Source organism: Bipolaris sorokiniana, assembly GCF_000338995.1.
Source record: "Bipolaris sorokiniana ND90Pr unplaced genomic scaffold COCSAscaffold_5, whole genome shotgun sequence".
Lineage (NCBI taxonomy): Eukaryota > Fungi > Ascomycota > Dothideomycetes > Pleosporales > Pleosporaceae > Bipolaris > Bipolaris sorokiniana.
In genome coordinates, this window is record NW_006911899.1 from 1,519,969 (window position 1) to 1,542,318 (window position 22,350).

Genomic DNA, 22,350 nt, shown 5'->3' on the forward strand with positions numbered 1-22,350 from the left:
AACAGCAGAGCATCTACTTCTATACTGCGGCTTTTATAGCGCAGAAAGAAACCAGCTTAAAAAGACTCTAAACCAAAAAGTACTTAAACTCCCACTCTTACTCCATACTACGAGCGGTATAGAAGCTACTCTAGCTTTTATTTACTAGCACGAAGATAGGAACAAGAAAGTGGCACCTAGGCCAGGAGGGCTAGAAGGAACAAAAACAAGAAAGAAACAGCAAGAAAGAAAGAAAAAGAAGAAAAAAAAAAAGAAAAAAAAGAAAAACACGTTTGCTTTTATTAAGTACTATTTCCTATCCCCTAAGAGAGCTCGCTGGAAGGCAGCTTAGCCGCCCTACATCTCTCCCTATTACCAAACTGCTCTTTAGCACCAGGCATCTAGAAAGCTAGTAATAGCTTAGCTAGATAAAGGCCGAAGCACCCTAGCTACACTTTATAGCAGAAACCTCCAAATTGTAAATAAAAACTAGATAGAACGGCCTACGGCCAAAGTCTTACATAGCCAACGGCTGATACAGGACTATAATGGAATATATATATATAAACCTGTTTACTAGGCATGCCTGTTTGACAACCACTTCACAAGTTTGGCTATCGGCCCGCCGTTTAGCTTCTGTTCGCAAGACCCACTACTCACGTGCTGGAAGAGTCCTGAAAGTTTTGAAAACGTAGTGTCGCATTCTGGACACCTGAATAGATAAACCGCACTGAAGTACTCTTCCTCGAAATCATAACAGCTGAGGATGTCGTCACGGTATTCCTCGTCCAGGAACTTCTTCCATTGATAACACATTGCAGCTGACTCGTTTAAGTCAAGAGTATCAATGCCAGACGTACACGTCCCAGACTCTAGATGAATGATCATCCCAGAATAAGTAGTGAAGGATCGAGTGCAACCATAGCATTCGATGGAAGGCTCCAGGTGCACCAGCTTATGCTATTAACTATTAGAGCGACGACTGAAGCAGGATACGAAGAGAACGTTCGAACACGGTAATACCTACATGTCGCAGATTATTAAGGCTATCAAAGTGACGCTCGTATACCGTACACACGTTATCGTCCGTCAAATGCTCCTTGTACGCTTGGCTGTCCGGTATCCACCACCCACCATCGTCACAACCGTCGCATATAATCCTATGAAGCGTGCTACGGTGGTGTTGTACCAACTCATGATAGGAGGAGCCGTCGAACTAACAGACATCGCAAATGTGGTGACGAGCTGAGGCATCGTAGTGCTGGTCTCTTGCTCGACCAGTATCGAATGTTCGGTCGCAACGGTGACAGTAAGGCTTAGCAAAAGTACGAGTTCTAGCATAGCCTGTGCGGATAGCAGTCATTATAACTAAACTATGTTAGACAGAGAATGAGCATAGGCAAAGAGTTGACTGGATACATGGCCAAGCTCTGCGGGACTGGAGGAGATCCGCCCGCCAAGGTTCTGCACAGCAGCTACAATAGCCTCGTGCACGAGTTATTGCCGGACCAATTACTAACATAGTTGCATCTTCATCAGCCTTGCGTAATACTTCGGCTTGTAACGGGTCCTCGCAGCGGTTGAGATAGAGGTCAGCGCAAGCCTAACCAATACCCAGGATTGAGTAATGGTCATTTCGCGTCTTCGCATTTCTCAGCCACAGACCTACTGACTCTGAAGCGTAGGCAGATAAATTATTGCTAACAGCGCTTGAGCAGTCGCTATCGGGTAGGGTGCACTCTCCTAAGCGTCACGCTGCCGCCTAAAGCGGCCTGTGCGTCATCCTTGTTCTGCGTCTTAGGCACGTCGCGCCCGCCCTTGGGTATTCATCCTTCTTTGAGTGGCGCGTCGCTCGATTGCCGCAACACCATAACGTTCCAACTTCGCCTCTTGCAAACAAGCTTGGTCATGGCCCCAATTCGTCCACTCCCTCCTCCTCCTCCTCCTCCTCCTCCATTGTAAGCTTATCTTTGTCTCTGCCACGTTTCTCTTTGGGCTAACAATAGCCCTGTCAGTGACTTTCCTGAAAAGCCTGATATGCCCACCATTTTCGACACCGACCTTACTACCGTCGTTGATATGACGAAAGCTAAGAATATCGCTGTGCACAAGATTGACAAGTCGATCTGGCACCTGCAAGACTCTAACCGCATACTCAAAAGAGGGCCTAATGTAAAGGTCGCAGAGGCAGAAGCTTTGCGGTTTGTCGCCTCGTCAACCGATGTGCCTGTTCCAGAGGTGTTTGGCGCTTACGAAAGAGATGGCTTTGGAAACATTTTTATGTCTAGGGTTATTGGAACACCGCTACATGACGTTCTGCATACCTTTGACGAGGCACAGGTGGAAACAGTGACTGCACAACTTTCAGGATTCGTTCAGAGCTGGATGGGTCTACGTGGTGACTTTTTTGGGTCTATGGGCTCCAAACCATGTCGAGATGTCTTTTTTCAACATTTGCCTGCTGCAAACATGCCAGACCGGGAATATGGCCCATTCAGGTCGCGTACAGAATACTGTGACGGGCTTATCGATGCACTTCGAAATTCCCGGCCTTATGGACGATTCGATGCCAATGATGCACAACTGATAGAAAGAATCCAGCGTCTTGGGGACGGATGCGCTGTATTCTGCCATGGAGATCTCACCCCAGACAACATACTCGTCGATGACCAACTCAATGTGGTTGCTATCCTGGATATGGGAGTTTCAGGGTTCAGTATCCCCGAACGTGAATACTTCGAAGCAAAGTCGCGCGCTCGTAATTCTTTGTGGTCTTCCATGATCGATCAGATAATCCCAAAGATACCAGATGACACTTATGCCTTACTATTAGAACTCGAGCGTGAGCTCGTTCGATATAGTGGACTATGAGGTTTACCTAATCCAGATCTCCCTTGTCACCCCAATTCTACCTTCTTGCTGCGGTCCATCTCTCACCCACTGCTGCTGCAACGTCTTTAGAAGGCTTCCCGACGATTCCTTCAATCCAACCTGAGGTACCGGCAGGGAGTAATTCCTCAGCTTCGAGTGCAATCACGCAATCTAGAGTCCAGTCTTGACATCGATCCTGCATTAATTAGAATTATATCCAATCAGCAATGGTGTCCTCACTTTATTGTTCCGCGGTGCTGGTTCGTTTGATATGATATCCACAACCTGATTATACTTTGTCGGTTCGATATAACCTAAAAGTACCCTTCCTTCACAAGTCTGGCTTTCTAGTGGGTGACCGCTGCGAGTTTCGAACTGATAAATCAATCCTTCGAAAGACATCAACTGTACGTGCAGGAGGTTTCCAACTTCGTTTCCCTGACGGAAAATCAGAAAACCCCAATGGGAGCGGTGGTTCGGGTCTTCTCCGTCCCCATAGATTCCGATCGACAACGTATAGTATGACATCGGTCTCGCGCAACGCAAATTATTCCAAGCTTAGTATTGGGAGGTATTCAAGAAGATTAAAGAAGAGTGGAGGACTGGCTGAACACGATGAATTAAGGGACTGTGTTAAATACACGAAAGATGCAGCAGAGACAGATTTAGGATCATTTCCGCTTCCAAGCTCCTGCTAACTAATGCATCTACCTAGCAAGATCCAAATTCAGATCGAAGCAGGCATCTCAACTGAACAAGGCAGCCCGGAAGGCTATCAAAAACGGGCGAATAACCGCAACTTCTCACAATGGCACCATCACCTATATCGGTATCCTGAACCCGAACTATGCAATAATCTCCCTAACTTTATGTCTAGGAATGAGGCACAGAAGCTGCTGGATCGGGTGAAGAAGCTGTTATTGCCGCGCTTTCGCAAGCCAAGCAAACTGTTCATATCTAGGAGCGACTGCTTGGTGATGTATAGCATAACAATCTCTATTCTGAAAATGACTTTTTCACTACAGGAAATCCACGAAATGGTACTATCACGATAGATAGGTTAGCTCCAAAAAGAAACCGACAGTTCCCGTCACCTCGGCACTAAGTCCCAATAAGCCACTGATGCTCACTCTGCATTTTATTCGCCCTACCAACTGTGTGCGTTTATAATGATCCATATGCAGTTAATATGCGCCGCGCTGTATAGGGCTATTAACCCCTGTAGGGATTTGAAATGTCATTGCGTACCACGTCCAATGACCTAACTAGTCTAGCTAAGACGAGTGGTATATAGTGAGCTTTCAATCCCTCTCACAAAATTACTCCTCTTCTAACCTGCAATCTGTGCCTTCTCGGGAAGCCAAGAGAGTGATGAGTTCTCAAGATACTATTCCAGACGATACATTGTACCAAGTATGCATAGATGCTGCACGATCAACGATTATTGTTAATCATCTCAGGGATATCAAAACTATCTACCAGTCAGAGATGATGCTAGTTATCCAGCTTCAGATCTAGCAAAACCAGCATCTGCAAGCAAGCAGTTGGATGATAAGAAGAGCAAGGAGCAGCCTAGCAAATTCACCTCGCGCAAGACCAAAGAAGCAGTCTCACACACCAACACTAGTAAGTCTATCCTCCCTTCAAATCGAGTAGCGCTTAAAAATTATATAGAGCGAAAGCCCGAGGAGAGCAACACTGAAGTGGTAGATTTCTTGGACGAATTAGCAAATATAAAGGGGCAGCTAGAACATATATTAAGTAATGTAGAGGACTTGGTCTCTCGTTTCCAAGAAGCGCCCGAACAACACACTCATAAGGCGTTGCATATGAGCGGCAAGCTCGTTAGATGGGCAGATAGTACTATTACCAACGGTGCTAAACACGATACACATCGCGCTAGGAAAAAAGCACATAGAAAATTCTAAACTCTGTAATAATTGGTTCTTCGAACGAATCTATCAACCAGTTCCTACCTCACATTTTCTTGCGGCTGCTTGTTAGGACGGCTCAACGGAACGCTGAGAAAACATAACCGAGCTCTCTGATGACGACGACACCACTGGCTTTGTGCTTTTGCTAAGTGCATTATGAACACTACGCTACTAAGTTAGACTACCTTCGTCAAATTGCCGCGCTGGAAATGATATCATCTCCAAATCTTCAAATGGGATACCCGCTGTCTCATTTATATCCGGTGATAAGTGTAGGGAGCTGTACTCCCAGCTGTTTTCGAGCTCAGCTTTCCTTTCGTACATGCTACCTACATTAGGACCGTCAATTAGATGGAATGAACCATACCTGTAAGTCAAGGGTGGCAAGTCACATATGTTTGATGAGCTGTGGTTCGAATAGGACGTTGGAGTCGATAGATCGTGATTAGATGTTGATGCCTTACTTGAAGTACATGGCGTAAGGAAGTTGGTATCGATTAAGGCCTCTGCTTTTCCTTTGGATCGACATAGAGCTATATAGGTTAGATATACACTTGCTACTTAAAGAAAGAGTTTTGGTGCAGACTCGCACCCTTTTCGAACACTTCTATAACTGTTAATGCATGTAGTAGCCGCCTCTGCAGCGATCTATTGTCTAGCTCAAGCTCTGTGTTCTAGAGCTGTTAATGAGGCAGTCTATGTTTGAACACTTGATTCCGAACCTGTCGTTCAAGAGCATCAATCTGGTCTTTGACCCTCTGGCGCGACCTTCACTGACTCTCACGGTTCCTTTCTCTTTTCCTTGCAAGTTGGGCGGTTGTGGGTTTCATGATGTTTACAGATTTGCTTCTAATAACCACCTTTTCTCTAGAAAGATGCTCATTCTAATTAGGTTGATAGGGAGAAGAGTTGAACAAGATCAAAGTGGTGATTTCTGTGGAATCGACAAGACAACAATGATAATTAATAATTCTACAGATACATCAATAAACTGATCCAGTAGAAAATGGAGATATGGGGTTAATGATATGGCTAACGTCCATCCACTCATAACGGAACAACAGCCGTAGCGGAACACCAACAGCACTCTCTCCCTTGACAACGTCAATACCCATCACATAGCTCAGATACTCTCGGAATAGACACCTCGACCCCTTATCTCTCTATAGGCCCGATTTCTTTGTCGCAGCTTTCTTGCTTACCTTATAATACCATAAGTCGCTACTTGGCTGCTAATCTCTACCACCTTGGACTGCCTTAGGCCTTCTCTAACTTCTATGTATCTGCCTAAAAGCTAGTCAACCTATAGAATACTATATTAAGATCGCATGCCGAGCAGCTTGCTGCCTCTAACAAGCTGGTTGCGCTGTAGTAGTGATTTGTTGCTTAATCGAATCGCACAGCTAAGCAGTGACTGACAGCCTTGCTATACAGAAACGGCCTAGCTGTATTCTAGCTGCGCTAAAGTATAGCTACAGCTGACTCGTGTTTAGTAGCCCTGTACTACTTACGTGATAGTTCGCAGCATGCGATATACCGAACGGCCGCGCCGCTAGCTTCTGTAAGTACTTAGAACATCGCTAATTCGACTTAGGATTAGGAGCAGTGCTAAGACCCTTAGGGCTATAGCGCTTGTTGGTTTAGCTAACCTGAGACGTGGTTTAACGTATAGCAACACCCGCCTTGTAAGTAGATATATACGATTACAACGCCCTTAAGCTCTAGAACCCGCTATTCTCTCCGTTAACTAAACAAGAGGCCTAATCAGGTACCACCACGTCCTTATGCTTTTCGAGTCCACTAGCACCGATTCCTAGATTAAGCAGTAGCCGAGCTCTAGTCAACTTATTAAAAGGGAATACGATATGATAGGAAGTATGCAAGCTAAGATGAAGCACGGCGGGCCTAGAAATTGAAGCCTGCGCTTTAGCAAGTTTGTTTAACTAAGTGTTACTGGCGAAATACTGTCGTTCTAAGCCTGTCCGAAGATGGAAAAGCTGTGAGGTGTTTCGCAGATAGGCACAATATATATCAATGAGTAGATTAAGACGAATCCTTGGGGGGATACCCAAGGGTTCTGGTAGGGCTATATACTCTATCTCTGTGGCTGTCGCGCCTCCGGCCCGAGTAGTCTCCAACGGGTCCCCGAGGGCTGGCCTCTACTGTCTAGAGTATCGTGACAAAAGCTCTGTGTATTTTAGTCATATAGCTGCCGTACGGTTAAACAACTAGCGACTTCTTATATAGGCACTATAATCTCTAAAACCTTAGTAAGGTGCTTTAGTTCAACCTGTGAGGTTCGTGAGGAGTTTTAGATTATTTATATTTGTGAAAATGAGTATTAGTGGAGCTGTGATGGTGGCTATGCTTAGTAAGAGTATGTTATTTAGATCTATACACAGCGCTCTTCTCTTTAGCTATATCTACAAGCTATCGCCTGCGGCGCAGCCCTTTGGCAGGAGCGGATCGACTGTCCTTCCTGCAGCTGGTGACGACGCCGCGTACCACCGAAATACCTGCGGTAGCTACGAGCTGTTTACCAACCACTATAGCGAACAGCATCTGTGGCAGAGAGTTTAGCGACCCCGTCTGCTCGAACCCGCTTAGCATCGCCTTGCCCGAGTCGTACTGCACCACCCCGCCAAAGGTCGCCTGGCTGTTTAGTACTTCGATAGTCGGATGTATTCCGATTCCAAGGACCTAGTCTGGTGGGCAACTTTGTCATTGGCTTAAAAGTTGAGGTGGATGTTGTGAATCCGAGATTGCAGGGACTTATCGCACTGTCTTGACGCGATGGAGAACCTGTCTGAAGCCTTCAGGCACTCTTTCTCATAGTCTGACGACGCCTGCAGCAGTGATGCGCTGTACATCGTAACATCGTGAGCACGTGCACGTTTCTGGTAAAGCTGGTATTGTCCGAGGGTAATCGCATCGTTCATGTTGCAGAGTACGACTAGGTGACGTAAGTTGGGCTCTGGCATTGCGGCCTCCTTTGCTATTTTATCATGAATATTGATGGAGTGATAGAGCTCAAGTAGTTCAATGTCCGATAGCTGCGCGTTGTGCAGGCAGGAGTCAAATTTCGCAGCCAGTTGCCTAAGGCGGGGTTGGAGAGGGTCCTTATTTGCGGACATGGGATTGGCGCGTTATATGCACTAGCGTGCTCTTAGTGTTATGGAGGTAAGGGCACCGGGCGATGTTGTCAGCAATATCCATCGTATAGCCTTGGTGGAGAGAGACACAACGGTTTTGTACTCTACCTACGGTTGCAGTTGTGCTCTATGCATGAAAGATGTTGGGGCTTTAGGCCCATACATATGGATTGATTTTCTGCACTCTATAGCACGCTCTTGACTAGTTCGGACTAGGAGTTGTCGATGCAGAGCACCCAGAAGGCGCATGAACATGGCCAGCATCAGGTCCCAACAGACTCAACGAAGGAACTAGGCTGTATTTTTCCTTCGCAATGATTTAGCCGTCTAGGTTAAAACAAATTTTAATTAGGGAACAGTAACGATATACGAGTCGACTAATGCTAGCAGGTTATCCCAACAACTGCCAAAGAGTAGAAAGGAGTGGGTAATGCCTTCAGAGTAGGTCTCTCGCCACCAAAATTAACTGCAATCTAGCGGCATGGTGGGGCAGATAGTACCGTTTAACTAGAGCTGACGCCTATAGAATACGGCTGAGTGTTGCAGGAAGAGAGCTTCTTCACTACACCCTCTTACACGGGTTGCAAATTCGCGATCCATTTGAGCTTCGCGCTAGAGTTCGAACCCTGTTCTTAGCGCGATCACAGAACGAGAACAAGCCTTCTCCAGCGTATTATATACATGTATGACATGGCGCTCTATATAGTGTGGCCTAGCATCCTAGAGCTCCTTGGTAAGAAAATCCAACGTATGACAGCACGATAACGGCGCTCGGGGGTAATTTTCAGAACGAAGTTACGGCGGAAAGGAACAAACACGTCTAGAAAACTCCGAGCAGCAGCGCATCTAGCTAAACGATCTCCTTCCCCTACTTATTCTTTCATCAGCGAGCCCACGTAAATTTAGAAGTCTTCGTTTTATTTTACGGGTCACTAAATTGGTTTAGCTGTCCTCAATTGCAAGCCTTCTTAATCGTACGACAAGATTATAGCTATTAAGAAGATAAATAGCCAGCTTTTGCTAGCTAGGCGCACATCATGCCAATCTAGCGCAACCCGCAGTATAGAGAGCTTTTGGCTGATCCGATTCTGGTAAAATCTAGTCATCGGGATCCAGGACGCGCGGAGGGACGATGACGAAGGGTGGCAGCTCTAGAACATGTGAGCCATAATGACACCAGCTGACCGCATAGTGACGTAGTGCACCTATGACACTTGCTTGGAGCTTGCTCACTTGCCGTAGCTCTTTAAAGTACCATACTACCGCTTTGCGCTCAGGAGTAGCTCTCAATCCTACAGCAGTATTTAACACCAATCTCTAAGCATACAACGATACCTAAAGGTAATAGTCTGTATACTATAGACTGTTAGCGGTTTCTAGATACATTTGTGGAGTAACGTACGCTAGAAGGTGGATGCTAAAACACCATACTAGTATAACGCGTGACGGTTTTGCCGGCTAGGCAACCACGAGCTATGCTCGAGCTCTATTTAGCGAATAGGGAGAACGTCTATTACTCTGATTTGCATAACACCTTTAATGTTCTTCGGCCACGCTATTCCTGCCCTTCCTAACCCTACCATATTCCCTAATATTACCATATTCCATCATCCCCAGCACTCTCAGAATGAACCGTCCTGAGGATCAGGACGGCTCTAAGGTATGTCTGCTCTCACTGCCTTATGCGTAGATGCTCACGCTACGGAAGCCTCTTACCGAGCAAGATGTTCGTTTGCTTCGCCGATACGGAAAGCTCCCAGCAAGGGAGGATCTGCTTGATCACCAACTTGAGGTATTTTCGCGCTATATTTGCCAGTACGTTGTGTGTTAGCTGACTCGAGCAGTTTCCATTAAGCTTCACTTTCGAGCCAATCTACGACCCCATTTATACAGGCGTCTCTTCGCTGTCGCAGCACCCGTGGACACCCTCCCTCCGCAGCGACGACCCGCAGCAGTTTCAGGCACCAAGTTCCCTAGAGCCGTCTCCGCGCCTGAGCCCGAAGCGCGAGTCCACCGGTGACGGCCCCGAACTTGACGAGGAACCAATGCCGAAGCGCCCGCAGCGCAAGCGCGGTCAGCCGCGACTTGACCGCAGCAACTTAGGTACCTCAACTTCATCAAAGTGCCACCGCACAAGCTGCCTACCACATAGCCAGGTGGAGCGCAAGTACCGCGAAGGCATCAACGCTGAACTTGAGAGGCTCAGGCGCTCAGTTCCGACCCTGCCTCAGAGGGACGAGTGTGGAGTCCTGGGCCAGTCCAAGCCTAGTAAAGCAATGGTCATCGCCAGTGCGATTGACTATATTAAGAATGTCACGCGGGAGCGAGATATGTACCACGTGGAGAACGAGCGATTAAGAAATTTTGACAAGCAGGACTAGGGCAAGTGGAGAGCATATTCGGTAATGAATTTCCTTATGGACCTTTGAACATATCGAATTTTTTATTTCCTTAACTTGGATATATGAACAAAATTGTGGAATGAGTTGTATTCCTTAGGCGATGCCCGATATGATACGCCGGCATTTCTTTACATTCTACGTTGTGAACGGAAAGTGCTGTCTAGCAGCTGAATAAATCATCATCATTGTATGCATGTGAACTTTCTGCTTGCCTTTAACGACTGATTGATCCGTCGTAATTACGCGCCCGTCGACGTTTATGCGCGCTCGCTCCACTGCCCGTCCAATGCAGGCTTTGTAGGGTGCTTAGTACTCTGCCAGCGCCGTCGATCATGACAGCATTTGCAGCACAGGCGGTTTTCTGGGCGCCTGTATAATAGGCCGCTAGTGGCAAGTGTGTGTGTTCGAGCTAATATGCATGTGGCAGTAGACCGATTAGTTATTCGAGTGGCGCACATCACTCAGCGGCGCACTCCAAAACTCACCGAAAATGGGCAAAATTGTACCTCACTATCTCAAGAACAGTTTAATAATAAGCTCTAAAAATTTGAGAATAGATTTCTATAACTACCTATTTCAAGGCCTTGTTTTAACTCAGCAAGATGTTTGTTAAAAATTCGTAGGGAAATAGCAATTAGACTATATTTAGGGGCTGAAAGCGGCCAAAAATTTGGTATCTGAATAACGGGTAGGTCTATCGCTCTAGGAATTAAACAAGAGTTCTATAAGTCTTGATTACCATGTCGAGCCACGTAGTTGTCCACTGGCCAATAATGCTGTATTTAAACCTGCTCTCAGGAAAATCACGTCACACGTAATATAATAATTTTTATAGTTAAACTCCACTACTCACCCTAAGTATATCTTTAAGTAGAATTAGTTCTATATTGTGATGTAGTATCACGTGACTAACTCGTAGTATATATTGCGATTTTCTTTCGTACGTATACAGGCACCTTCTTCACTCAATTCTATTGCGGCGATTGAATTTTAGCTTTATTATATCTACTTGATTGCGGGTTGCCTCCTGATCTTTTGAGCTCGATCACGTATCGTGCCACAATATATACCCAACCTTCGTCAATCACCCATAACTCTTTTCCACCAGCATCGCCCGACAATCGCGCAGACCCGCTAACACTAGCTCACCTGCCTTAGTATGGTATATGATAGGGACGTACAGCTCAACCCTTTTTAATTTAGATGGAATGATCTCCCAACCCTGCAGCGTGCTTCTGAAAAATGGTATTGGTGTAAATCTACGTCCCCAAGGTACTTGAGGGAGGCGGCCAAAAATTCCACCGAATCAGCGACTAGAGCTTGCAACTTAGCACGAGAAAGAAATGGGGCTACATGCTTGTGTTGTAAAGACTCAGTGATCTAGACTAAATCAAAGTAAACTAAGGGCGTAGGCAGTAATGAAAGGTAAATAGAAGTCTCGAGCTGATCGGCCCAATTCCTATTTAAGCACGCTACGTGCATTCACTGGTTCGTGAAACTGTGTACGACTCCTTTACTGGCTCGTTCATGAATCAATGTGCCGGTCAGCTTGATTGCTAGCAACTTTAGATACCGCAGTCTTGGAATCAGTTATATAAGTAGGCCACATGTTTATGTAATTAGGCTCTGCGATTCTAGACTACTGCAGAACAGCTCTTAATTGCTTGCTTAACGCCTTTTCTTTTCCCAGTCATAAGTAACGTCCGTCCCTTTGTGGCGGGACACTCTGCGTGACGAGACGCCAGACACTTCATAACACAACAAATGTAACAACAAGCCAAAAGGGAAATTATTGGGATAATAGCCTTAAGCTATAGTTATGTAGCTGATATGCAACATAGCAATCGTTCCCCTTGTCACACCTTCCAACGCGTCGTCAATCCTACCATGTTTGAATATAATAATACCAAGGTCCGTTTCAGAATCACAGCCATTCCTAGAACTTCAACTACGATAACGTCTAGCCGTGACTCTCACGGCCACTGATAGCACGCCAAGGGTCTGTATCGAAGACAGGGAGACTCTGTGGCCTATTAGGCGTGAATGGATCATCGAAGTTCCAACGACATCTGGCCGGCTTATCCCAAGCGTTTTTAGAGTCGCGAAGGAACATGCGCAACAGATGACGGGCACTAGCACCGTCGCCAGCACCATGGTATTCCGCACGAGCATGCACAATGCTCAAATTATGGAATAGTTGAATGTCTCCTTGTTGACGGTCGACTTTTGTGCAGAATTGCCTGGCTAGCTCTTCGACAACGTGCACTGCATGCAATTGTTTCTTCGTGACCTGCGGCATAGAGGGGTCGCGTGGGATATTGCTTGTACCAAGAAGTGGAGCCTTTGCGAGCTGGCATATGGGTTTACCTTTCGAGAAGAAGAGAGTAGAACCCAACTCGAGATAGGGTGCTCCATCCCTAAGTCTTGTCAGTAGAAGTTCATCTTCGTATAACTATTGCTGGTACAGAAGAATAGAGCTTACTTCTTTTTCAGCTCGAAAGGCCAATCTGGCTCTGCCATTGTTTCTAGAACACCAGGGTCACTTTTTAGGAGTTCGTTGTAGATCTTTGGAAAGCTTGCGACAAACTGTTCGCCTCCAGTACCAGAGCCGCCATCATTGCGCACATGGAGAGCAATTACGTCGCCTGAAAAGCGATCACTGTGGAAGTCCATGGCTGAGGTCACCTTGGAGCCAGCTAGACCGATACCTTTGCAACCTTCGGGGATCTGCCTTTTGGTAGCGTCAATAATGTGACTTAGCGTCTGGTTGGCGTAAGAGTCAGTTGCTCTTTCCTGGCAGATGTACGAACAGATACCCGCGAAAGCGATAACGGCCTCTTCATCGTTAAAATGTGCAGAATCCAGACCTCGCAGAACAGTTACACCTTTACCGTGATGGAGCTCTCTACTGACAGATGAGAACATATTCACCAAGTCTGGGTTGCTAAGAGCGAAGGTGTTCGTGCTTATCTTTGCGCGCGGAAGTCCAGTGACTGGAATGGGAATTAGAATTTGCCGTATTAAACTGCGAAGTCGGGTACTCAAGCTTGAATGCAACTACAGCTGCTCTAATATCCAGGACATGGCTATCATCAAGCTTGACTACGTACTCAGTTGGACTGAGCTCATCTCCCTGCCATACAAGAGAGCCAGAAACAGCCGGTGCGAGAATTTCGGATGGATCGAGAACGAGCGAGGATTTGCCTTCTAAGTATCCACGAGAAGATATCGTGCTAGGAACCTGATATGACATTGTAATCGCCCAATCTCCTTAGAAGGCTGTTGAGATTATATGAAAGACTAACAATAGTAACTGTATCAAAGTATAGAGGAAAAGACTAACAGTAAATCTGAGTTACGAATATGTCAAGATAACGATTGAAAAGACGCCTGCCATCTTGGGTAATGCCGGAAAGATCGGCAATCCATACCCATCCAGGCTTCTTGCCACTGTCGACTAGGTTGTCACCCTTTCCAGTAATACACGTCAGTCAGCCTCCGCGGAGTAAGAACATATCTCCATAGTATCTCTCCACAATATCGAGACCCGGGTTGATGTGGAGCAGCGGAATGTATCAATATGCCTGTTACCTATGTGGAATATGGACCTCCATACTTCGCCAAGGATTGTCCACGAATGTTCTACTAATAGTCTAATCTGTAAGAGTCTATGTGAATTTATGTTCGCCCATTGTTATCTTAACGTCCCTCCCTGTACGGCGAAAAACTTAGTGAGTCGGAAGTAACTAACAAGTGTGCAAGGATAGCACGTGTTTTGAGCTGACGCCACGTCTCATTAGCTGTTTTCGGCCCACCGGGGTTTTCGCCACACAGCGGGGGACGTTACTCATAGTATAATGCCGCGGAGGAGAATTTGCCGAGGACGAATTACGCTTCTTAGTAACTCGAGGACAGTACCTTAGGTCAAAGCTTTTTTCGTATCGAGGTCATGTTCTAGGACTAATGTCAGAAACCGTGACCCTTGTGGTTGTCTCTTTTAGGAAGTTCGTGTCGCGATGTAGTTTCTCGGAATGTGCTATAATTGGTTGAGCGTAACTAGAGCATAACATAAGGATCGGAACGGAGACGGATAGAGAAAGGATCCTCGGGTGCTCGGAGATGAAGGGGAGATAGCTGAAATGACTGCTTTCTAGATGAGCATGCCAACGAGAACTTGGCACGGAGGGAATCAACTGGGGATTCTACAATTCTCTAAAAGCGCGTAATCTCTCTTATTGAGCGTTGCTAACGCGTCCGGCGTCATAAGTATAGTACACTGAAGTTCTGTCACGGTAGATGAAACTCAAATCACATCTTCTGTCAGCGAGTGCTCAATCTAACACCGAACCTCTTAACTACTACTTGCTATTGGCGCGGATCCCAAAACCTTAAAAACATTATAATTCAGCTCTACATGCAAACTAGTAATATTATCACAATCAAGACCCCCTTCTATTTCTCAACTAAGTAATCTTGTGCTCCGTCGTAGAAAGCAGCGAATTCACTTCCGAGCCACTCACATCGTCCCGGGTAGAGCAACCCCTCAAGTCGAGCCGGCTTACTTAACAAATCCAATGTGATGTCTCTGCATACTTCCTACTTGGGTAATTCAGCGTCTCAGACTGTGGAAAATAGGTGCTATATCGGCACAACGTACAGATCCAATCATATTGCAAATCTCTGATGTATGTTTTACAGAATTGGGAACGGGCGGCAGTATCGAACCACGTAACGCTGACCCAAGGGCTTGGATATGGATGTAAGCGAGATTAGTTTTGTAATTCGGAATTATAAGATGTTGGTTGGCTAGCGGAGTTTAAGGCCAAGCGGACTAACTAGTACTGGAATGGAGTGGAGCGGGTATGCAGATTATGTTTGGTTTGCAGGATCTAGAATCCCTCTGCAAGGATAGCATATAGGTTGTCGTTTGATATTCTTTATTGTAGAGTAGTTTCTTATTGTGATCCATGGCTGCATGTTTGATTGAAATCTCGACAGCTGGTTGTTTGTGAGAAACGTTATTTCATATCACTAGGCCAAAGAACTCCAAAAAAGACGTTAACAAAGCACTGTGAACGATGATCTATAGACAATAAAAACTAGCGCGTTACGCACGACCATGCGAGGATCTATCCCTGTTTCTAATCCCTACATTAGCCACCAGCCCGAGAGACGGGCCCAGCTTTCCGGACCAGCCGTGCACTCTCATCCCTCATGTAAGCAGTGTATATCCAATGGCTAAAAAGCTCATGACGACTGAATTACATGCAACCATCCATGGACTATGCCTCAAACTTACGCCGCCAGCCACCGAGTGCATCAGGCAACCAGACTTGCTACGCCAGAAGGAGCGGAGGCAGCGCCGTAGTAGGCATCCTTGTTCAGGCCTCTTCGAGAAAGCCAATGGTTTTCCGTGTCACCATACGCTGCAAGAAGCGATTACTGCAAGATCCACACCGAGATTGAGCAATTGCTACGATGATCACTGGCGCTATCAACGCGAGCAGGGACCTTCGGTGTTCTTATCCCCCAGGCCGTACCAGTCTGTTCTGGAGCCCCTTATAGCTCAAACAAGGGGTGCACCAAGGGGAAACGAAGCATCCACTCGCCTAGACCTCTCAGCTTTTGAAAGACATGTGTTATCTTCTACCCTTCGCTATCAGCCTTATGTACCATAAATACTAGGGCCAAACACTGACCGAAGCTTTGCAGCAAGTCAGCACTTCAGTCACTGTTTCGCTTCCTACATCTGCACCAGGTACAGTCCCTATAACTACCTGCATATTTGTTTCAATTCCAGCACCTGATCCTTTAACTTCTCTCAAATCTTCTCGTTAATTCCCTCCTGTAGCTGTCGCTGTGTCAGTGACTATGGCTCTATCGCCTGTCTGACGACCTCTGACACTAGAGTTTCTAATTAACATTAAGGGCCAATAATCTCAACCTATTATATATCAGTGCAATGGAATAATATCGGCTACAAACTTTGTAGCAGAAACAGGGCAGGAAGAGGATCCTACAGAGCTGGTGGAGTCGCGGAACACGGCTCTCGCCATGCAAGGACTCTCCACTTCCTGCACACCGACTAATAGCTTAGAACTGTCATTTTGGAGACATGAGAGCTTTCTATGCTGAGAGATTCGCATAGGTTAACACTTAGAATGCACTTGTTGAGCGTGAAGATGTACCTACGCCGCGGCCTAAGCTTGCTGTAGAAATGGCGGCTTCCAAAGCCTGGAAAAGCCTTGGCCTAAGTAAGAAGCGGCAGTTTGATTAGATGATAAGTCTAGCAATATAGATAATCTGAGTGCAGCTTCCCTTCACACGTACCTATGTCTAGGAAAATAGAATACTGTAATCTATTTGGTGCTAGTAAAGATTTGGCTGGCGTTGGGGACAAATCTCAGCAGCCTTATATAAGATGTGCAGAGCCGCTTAGCGCAATCCGAAGTGCAGATTATGACTAAGTACGATCTTGCATGAACATAGGCGTTGCAGGCGCTACGAGGCTTAATATGGCTCAAAACGTTACCGCAAAGTCCCTAGGACATAACCACGATCTTCTAGAATTTTCTAGACGGTACAAACTTCTGTAAATCGTTGTAGTAAAGCGACGCTATCATGCACTAAACAAAGGTCTACCGTAACTAACACAAAAAGGGGAGCAATAACGATGTAATTTTTAGTTAGGAATATAAAGTTAAGCTCAAAAATAGCTCTAGTATGTCGCTAATACAAACTTACAACGATAGTCAGGGTGTGCTGAAAGTCGAAGTACTGAAAGCCGAAGTACCCGTCGTTTGTCCCAGCACAGGGGGTATTCCAGCACTCAGGGAGGAACGTTACATGCTATCCTATATCTCGGCACGCCCGGAGCAACATTCTTGCCCTAATTAACTAAGTAACTAGTCCTTATTATCATTACGTATCACATGTGTGTGGCGAAGATGAAAGTCTTTCTGCGATCTTTTGTCACCACTTGAAACCCTGGCTATAATGCTTTGTCAAGAATGGCAGGAATTGAGACAAGCTTTTTTAGCTAAAATCATTCAGCCGTTGAGTATATGGCATTCTCAGCATAGCACTTATATATCCATATGTTTCTAGGTTGACTATGCTATTCAGGGGGAAAGAAGACTTCATACGAAATGATAAATTCTCTCCATAACTTTTATATTCCACTATTTCATATTTTTTAAAAGATTAGCTGCCTAGCTTGCCTTTCGCCGACACCACTACACACGTTGGCCGCGATCCTATTGTGGGGACTAATGTCCGTGTTAGGTATAATTGTCCAAGCAGTAGGAGTCTGTCCCTTGATCGAAGTTTGCCATGGAATGATCCCCAAAAAACAACGGTAACTGTGCCTGGCCGAGCAGAAAGTCTGCAGGGGGCTTGTTGAGAGGCCATGCCTGGGAGCTGAGATCAAATTTCTCGCTGTTAGCTTGAGAGTAATAATCATCGTTGAAACAAGTGTCGAGGCAGGTGGTTTTTTGCAGATACTGGAGATCTAGGTTGTTATACGGTTGAGAAGCCATATAGGATGCGGCCACTGGCTCGTTGTAGGGTTGTTCCCCCATCTCCGTTGCCCATTGACCAGTCGCGACATCTTCCCTAAATTGTTCATGTTTGCCTAGCATCTTGCGTACGATGTTGTATGCACGTTCACTAACGACATCATTGGACTTCATGGCATTCAGCCATCGAGTGAGTTTCTCCACACATGTGGCGATGTTCGACGGATCTGTTGGCCAATGAATCGCTCCCTGCGCCAATTCGGGGAGGAGCACCGTTATAGCCTGCATAACTACAAAAGTTAGTCGGCCGTTTTTAGTGCAAAATTAAGACTTACTGATGTGTACAATCGACCACCACGGTCCTTTCTCGTAGATCCATCGGGGACTAAAGGGTTCAGGCAGGAACAATGCCAAATCTAGAGCGGCCTGAACGCAGGCTTCGGCTGTCCTCCGGTCAAACTCGGCTGACTCTTCGCTTTGATCTTTTGGGCGTAGGTCCCGTCTGCACAGGCAAGGTCGAGTAATGCAGATCTTAACACTCAAGTAATAGAAATGGAGCACTGATTGCTCCCGTCCTAGGCCAGGCTCCGCGATTGATGCTGCACTGAATGAACCATACAGAAGTGCTTGCAGAGCCCATTCGTTCAGTTCTGCGGTTAACGAGGATATCTCTTTCTGCATACGCTTCCATGATTGAATAACGGGTCGTGCAGAATAGAGGTTAGATAGTGTTTTGTGCAGAATAAGATCAAGTTCCACGTAAGCATTTAGGAATGAGTCTGGGTTTGGGACCGTTTCTATAAAGTTGAAAGATTGCCGGACCTGACTCTGGGCCGACGATAGTGCGGGCGGTATGGGATTCGATCGAAACATAAAGTCTTCTGGCGTTGAACTGCTCTTCGGGCCACACCTCTCCCTTATGGTTGTCGGAAGAGGGACTGTACAGTCCTTTCTTGCTATGAAACGTGGTTGTCCCGTTATGGAAGTGAGGAAACATTCAATTGAATGGAGGGTCCACCAGAGTTCTGCCAATGCATTCTTTCTGCTCGTCGCAACAGAGGGATCCTCATTTCTAATATGGAGACCAGCTGCCTGCGCATATCGAATGGACATGCCGATTACACACCAAGCCCTTTCCGATACATGTTAGTGGAAATGCGCAATATATCGTACTGACGCTAGAGAGCGTCCTTTAAAGCAAAGCTCGTTTTGGCGACATGCGCTATACAAACTGTACATACCTACTAAAATAACCCATAATCAGATAGTAGAAAGAGAGAAGCCCAGTCGCCTGTATGCTGTTAGTCGAAGATTGGCTCCTGGGTTATAATAGACCGAAACACTTACTTGTATGAGTGATATGTCAGGAGCGCAAATGAGTGTCGTAGTTTGATTCAACCTTAGGAAGTGTACTGCTCTCGACATATATACGTGATGGTCGCGGACATCGGCTCTCCGGTGCCGCCAACAAGGTGCGAGAAGCGCGCTCCGATGGCGAAAACAAGGTTAAGGATGGCTTTCCACTTTACGCAGACGTTCATCGTACCGCTGGGTTGGGAAACCCGATAGTACATTTGTAATTGCTCCTCGAATGAGCTGTCAAGGATCCGGAACGGATCATGGACCGCTATCTGATAGGACTCGAACAGTTTTATGGCTATCTCGACAGGTGGAAGAACATCTAGATCGTCGATGTCGATATTGATGTCAGTGTTATCAAGATAGAAGTAGTAACTCGAAAGAGGTCCAATACTTGCTGACTGCTTTTGATGTTCATAAGGTGCATCAGGGCGTTTAGAGGAAGCTCCCTTGTTATCTCTAGGTGCCGCATACGGCATGTCGAACGGCCCGCCTCCAGACTGATCCAGCTTTCGTTCCAAAGTCTGCATCCATTGGATCTGAGAGCTGCGACCCATATAGCCCGTCTCAATTGATCCGAGGTCTCCCAGTTCTTCTTCTAGGAAATCGAGATCCTCATTAGAGCCCACTACGGATAAGACATGAGCCTCGTCAAACGCCTGCCTGTCGCAATTTGTTTCATCAGACGATGACATCTTCAATTGTTTCTTCCATGGCTTGGCGCGTACGGATGGCGATAGTGGAAGTGTGTCATTCTCAAACTCTTTGAGTGCGTCATCAATCCTCTTTGTATGCTCGTCATCGAGGGCGCCACGGATGTCCTCGAGCAGTGTAGAGAGAGTTTCAATTTTGTGAATGGCCCTGTTCAAGTCAGAAACGCACTTAAGAAATACTCAAGTCAACTCACTCTCTTAGCCGGTCCCGACGTGACAGACGATAGATGCAATCCTCGTCATACTTCGTGCAGCTGATGCAGCGCGGTCTAGTGCCAGAGCATTTTATTTCTGCACATGTTAGCTTGCATAATACGTCCACACGAAGTAATTAGTAAGCGTAGTCGCAAGGACGAAATTTAGTATCATACGTACTGCGCTTCTGGCATCTACTGCACTACAGATTTAATCAGCGTCACGGTGCTGATTCGTGGAAGTACGGTACTTACTGCCTTATCCACTTTCTCAGGACGAATACGGGGAGGCCTCGGAAGAACAGTCTGTTGGTCGGGCCGCTTGAACCGAGGGATGGCTACTTTGGCGCCAAAGCTGCTGCTGCTCTCCATTGATGGCAAGCACCTTTAGAGCTGTCTCGAGTCGGCTGGGCGGAGCTCGCGTAATCGTCGAATAGGAGAAGACACCGGGGCGCAAGTGAGAAACGGGGTTGTGACGATGATATCATGCAGTCTACAATTGTAGCCAGCAGACTGGAGGGTGCAGCGCTCACAGCTTCTTTTGACGAGTTCTTACGAAAGGATGACGTAGCCAATGATGGTGAAAGTGGCAAAGCTTGATCCACCCAGATAAACGTCCAACCAATAATCCCGCAACGTCTGCCGCACTCAATGTGTATGTTATCGCGAGCCAATCGCTGGGGGACTTCAAACCTGCTTAGCACTGCTCCCAATCTAAGGTGCGTCCCTAAGTAACGAGATACCTAGTATAACGAAACACTTTCCTTCCGGACCTTCGGCGTCAGGTCAGCGTTGCTGCGTAGATTCAAGGTCAACGCGTATCGATTCTGTAGCTGCTGCTCTCCTAGCATATCGGCCTCCGATGCTGGAAAGCGCGTTGTTAACTGTGTTGTCGCTCGTTCTGTTAAGGCTGTCTCCTAACTTTCCTCTAAAGCCCCCTGTTTTTTTGGCGGTAGTATAGATCTGCAAAAAGCTTAGTGAGCTAGAAAGGAAGCAAAGGTAGCAAAAACTAAGATCGCAGCCTTATATATAATATTGATTTAGGGCAGTTAACATATTTACATCCTAATAGTTCCTCCGCGTCGATGGCAATTTCGTTAAAACGCTAGACGTGCGCTTTTTATAGCACCTGGCATACAGTAGCATGCTAAGATGTCTGCGTGCCACACTGCGCACTGTAGCTAGGAACTGCAGCTCAAGGTACTCAGCCCTAGGCAGCTCTTGTTCCCGACTTTGCAGGCAGCTGTTGGTCCAGTCGTGTACACGCGCATTGCAGACAGCCGCGCCTTGTATTCCCATTACTGATTCCTTTACAAAGTGACTTACTTATTATTAAATTTGCTATTAAAGGGCTCTTAGCTTAGACTTGTGGAACTTTTACGATAAAGTAATTAACTTTTCATTAAATGTCTGCGGAATAGTGCGCACAGTGTGCGTAATTAGATAGTATCTTTACGTCTGCACGACTTACATCGCTGCGCACCCTTCCTCGTTAACATGAGTCTCACGTCCTTGCGTCGCGGGACACCCGGCGGGCCAAGAACAAGAAAATAAGACTGCAAGGATAACAGGTTCTATAAACATAGCGCTGTATCTTATTAGCTATTTTCGGCCCATTAGGTTTTTCGTTGCACAGGGATGGACGTTGGTTAAGGAATAGATGCCCGTACCAATTATAACGATTTTAGAGAAGGATTCTGTGCTACATATACAATCATCTTGCTCTGCTAAACGCATATATGCTCAGTAACTCTCTATTCTGTACGAAGCAAGCGCCTCTTACCAGGTTATATCCTAGGACGGAACTAGCTGCCTGCATGGGCTGCATATACTATGCAGATAGATTTGCCACTATTATACTATATCTCCAAACATCGACTATAATGCAGAAAGTTCTTTCTTAGGTGCACAGCGATGCGGTAAACTGTGCCGTTGGCACTAGAGTGTCTAGAACTGTTGGGCCGGTGTTGACATCCAGCCTATCATGTTAGATACAACAAATAAAGTGAAAGGTGCATCTTATGTGGAGAACGGCAGAAGTGAGAAATGGCTTGCAGGTACTGGTTTCGCAGAAAAAACGATGGAAGAAACGTGTGAGGAGGTGCTGTCCTCTATGAGGTCGGAACAAGCATCGCGGGCGACCTTATATCAGGTGAATTCAAGGAACTAGATAATCGTCCTATGTAAGAGGCTATAATAGATCTAAGTATTTATACACCAGAGTTCACG

The 22,350-nt window shown here is 46.3% G+C and overlaps 8 protein-coding genes across 8 annotated transcripts; 4 read left to right on the forward strand and 4 right to left on the reverse strand.

Moving 5' to 3' along the window:
• Nucleotides 1-555: 555 nt before the first annotated feature.
• COCSADRAFT_86158 (uncharacterized protein) lies at nt 556-1,186 on the reverse strand (the record flags this gene model as incomplete). The annotated part of the gene is made up of 2 exons (XM_007700685.1): nt 556-939; nt 1,007-1,186. Coding segments are annotated over 2 exons (564 nt in total), but the record flags the coding sequence as incomplete, so codon positions are not given.
• Nucleotides 1,187-2,049: 863 nt separating this feature from the next.
• COCSADRAFT_35821 (uncharacterized protein) lies at nt 2,050-3,104 on the forward strand (the record flags this gene model as incomplete). Its single annotated transcript, XM_007700215.1, has 1 exon — nt 2,050-3,104. A coding segment is annotated over exon 1 (703 nt), but the record flags the coding sequence as incomplete, so codon positions are not given.
• Nucleotides 3,105-4,221: 1,117 nt separating this feature from the next.
• COCSADRAFT_355226 (uncharacterized protein) lies at nt 4,222-4,778 on the forward strand (the record flags this gene model as incomplete). Its single annotated transcript, XM_007700686.1, has 3 exons — nt 4,222-4,263; nt 4,311-4,476; nt 4,525-4,778. The coding sequence occupies 3 exons, from the start codon at nt 4,222-4,224 to the stop codon at nt 4,776-4,778; spliced, it is 462 nt and encodes a 153-aa protein (XP_007698876.1).
• Nucleotides 4,779-7,128: 2,350 nt separating this feature from the next.
• On the reverse strand, nt 7,129-8,055 carry COCSADRAFT_35822 (uncharacterized protein). Its single transcript, XM_007700216.1, has one exon. It carries the CDS (start codon nt 7,916-7,918, stop codon nt 7,514-7,516), a length of 405 nt encoding a protein of 134 aa, XP_007698406.1. The 5' UTR covers nt 7,919-8,055; the 3' UTR covers nt 7,129-7,513.
• A 1,155-nt stretch (nt 8,056-9,210) lies between these two features.
• Nucleotides 9,211-10,527, forward strand: COCSADRAFT_180504 (uncharacterized protein). The gene is made up of 3 exons (XM_007700687.1): nt 9,211-9,596; nt 9,645-9,728; nt 9,781-10,527. Exons 1-3 carry the CDS (start codon nt 9,564-9,566, stop codon nt 10,315-10,317), a joined length of 654 nt encoding a protein of 217 aa, XP_007698877.1. The 5' UTR covers nt 9,211-9,563; the 3' UTR covers nt 10,318-10,527.
• Nucleotides 10,528-12,298: 1,771 nt separating this feature from the next.
• COCSADRAFT_355229 (uncharacterized protein) lies at nt 12,299-13,591 on the reverse strand (the record flags this gene model as incomplete). Its single annotated transcript, XM_007700688.1, has 3 exons — nt 12,299-12,755; nt 12,821-13,308; nt 13,400-13,591. 3 exons carry the CDS (start codon nt 13,589-13,591, stop codon nt 12,299-12,301), a joined length of 1,137 nt encoding a protein of 378 aa, XP_007698878.1.
• A 1,981-nt stretch (nt 13,592-15,572) lies between these two features.
• COCSADRAFT_25433 (uncharacterized protein) lies at nt 15,573-16,016 on the forward strand (the record flags this gene model as incomplete). Its single annotated transcript, XM_007700080.1, has 1 exon — nt 15,573-16,016. One exon carries the CDS (start codon nt 15,573-15,575, stop codon nt 16,014-16,016), a length of 444 nt encoding a protein of 147 aa, XP_007698270.1.
• A 1,530-nt stretch (nt 16,017-17,546) lies between these two features.
• COCSADRAFT_189538 (uncharacterized protein) lies at nt 17,547-20,493 on the reverse strand (the record flags this gene model as incomplete). Its single annotated transcript, XM_007700689.1, has 8 exons — nt 17,547-18,145; nt 18,191-18,987; nt 19,097-19,146; nt 19,203-19,267; nt 19,402-20,075; nt 20,122-20,218; nt 20,303-20,324; nt 20,377-20,493. 8 exons carry the CDS (start codon nt 20,491-20,493, stop codon nt 17,619-17,621), a joined length of 2,349 nt encoding a protein of 782 aa, XP_007698879.1. The 3' UTR covers nt 17,547-17,618.
• Nucleotides 20,494-22,350: the final 1,857 nt, after the last annotated feature.

What these genes read in the sequence shown, in the direction of transcription:
- COCSADRAFT_35822 (XM_007700216.1), bottom strand. Translation starts at nt 7,918, where the DNA reads ATGTCCGCAAATAAGGACCCTCTCCAACCCCGCCTTAGGCAACTGGCT.
- COCSADRAFT_180504 (XM_007700687.1), top strand. Translation starts at nt 9,564, where the DNA reads ATGAACCGTCCTGAGGATCAGGACGGCTCTAAG. An exon ending in AGGATCAGGACGGCTCTAAG is followed by an intron (nt 9,597 to 9,644) that starts GTATGTCTGCTC and finishes ACGCTACGGAAG; the next exon opens with CCTCTTACCGAGCAAGATGT. An exon ending in TGCTTGATCACCAACTTGAG is followed by an intron (nt 9,729 to 9,780) that starts GTATTTTCGCGC and finishes TGACTCGAGCAG; the next exon opens with TTTCCATTAAGCTTCACTTT.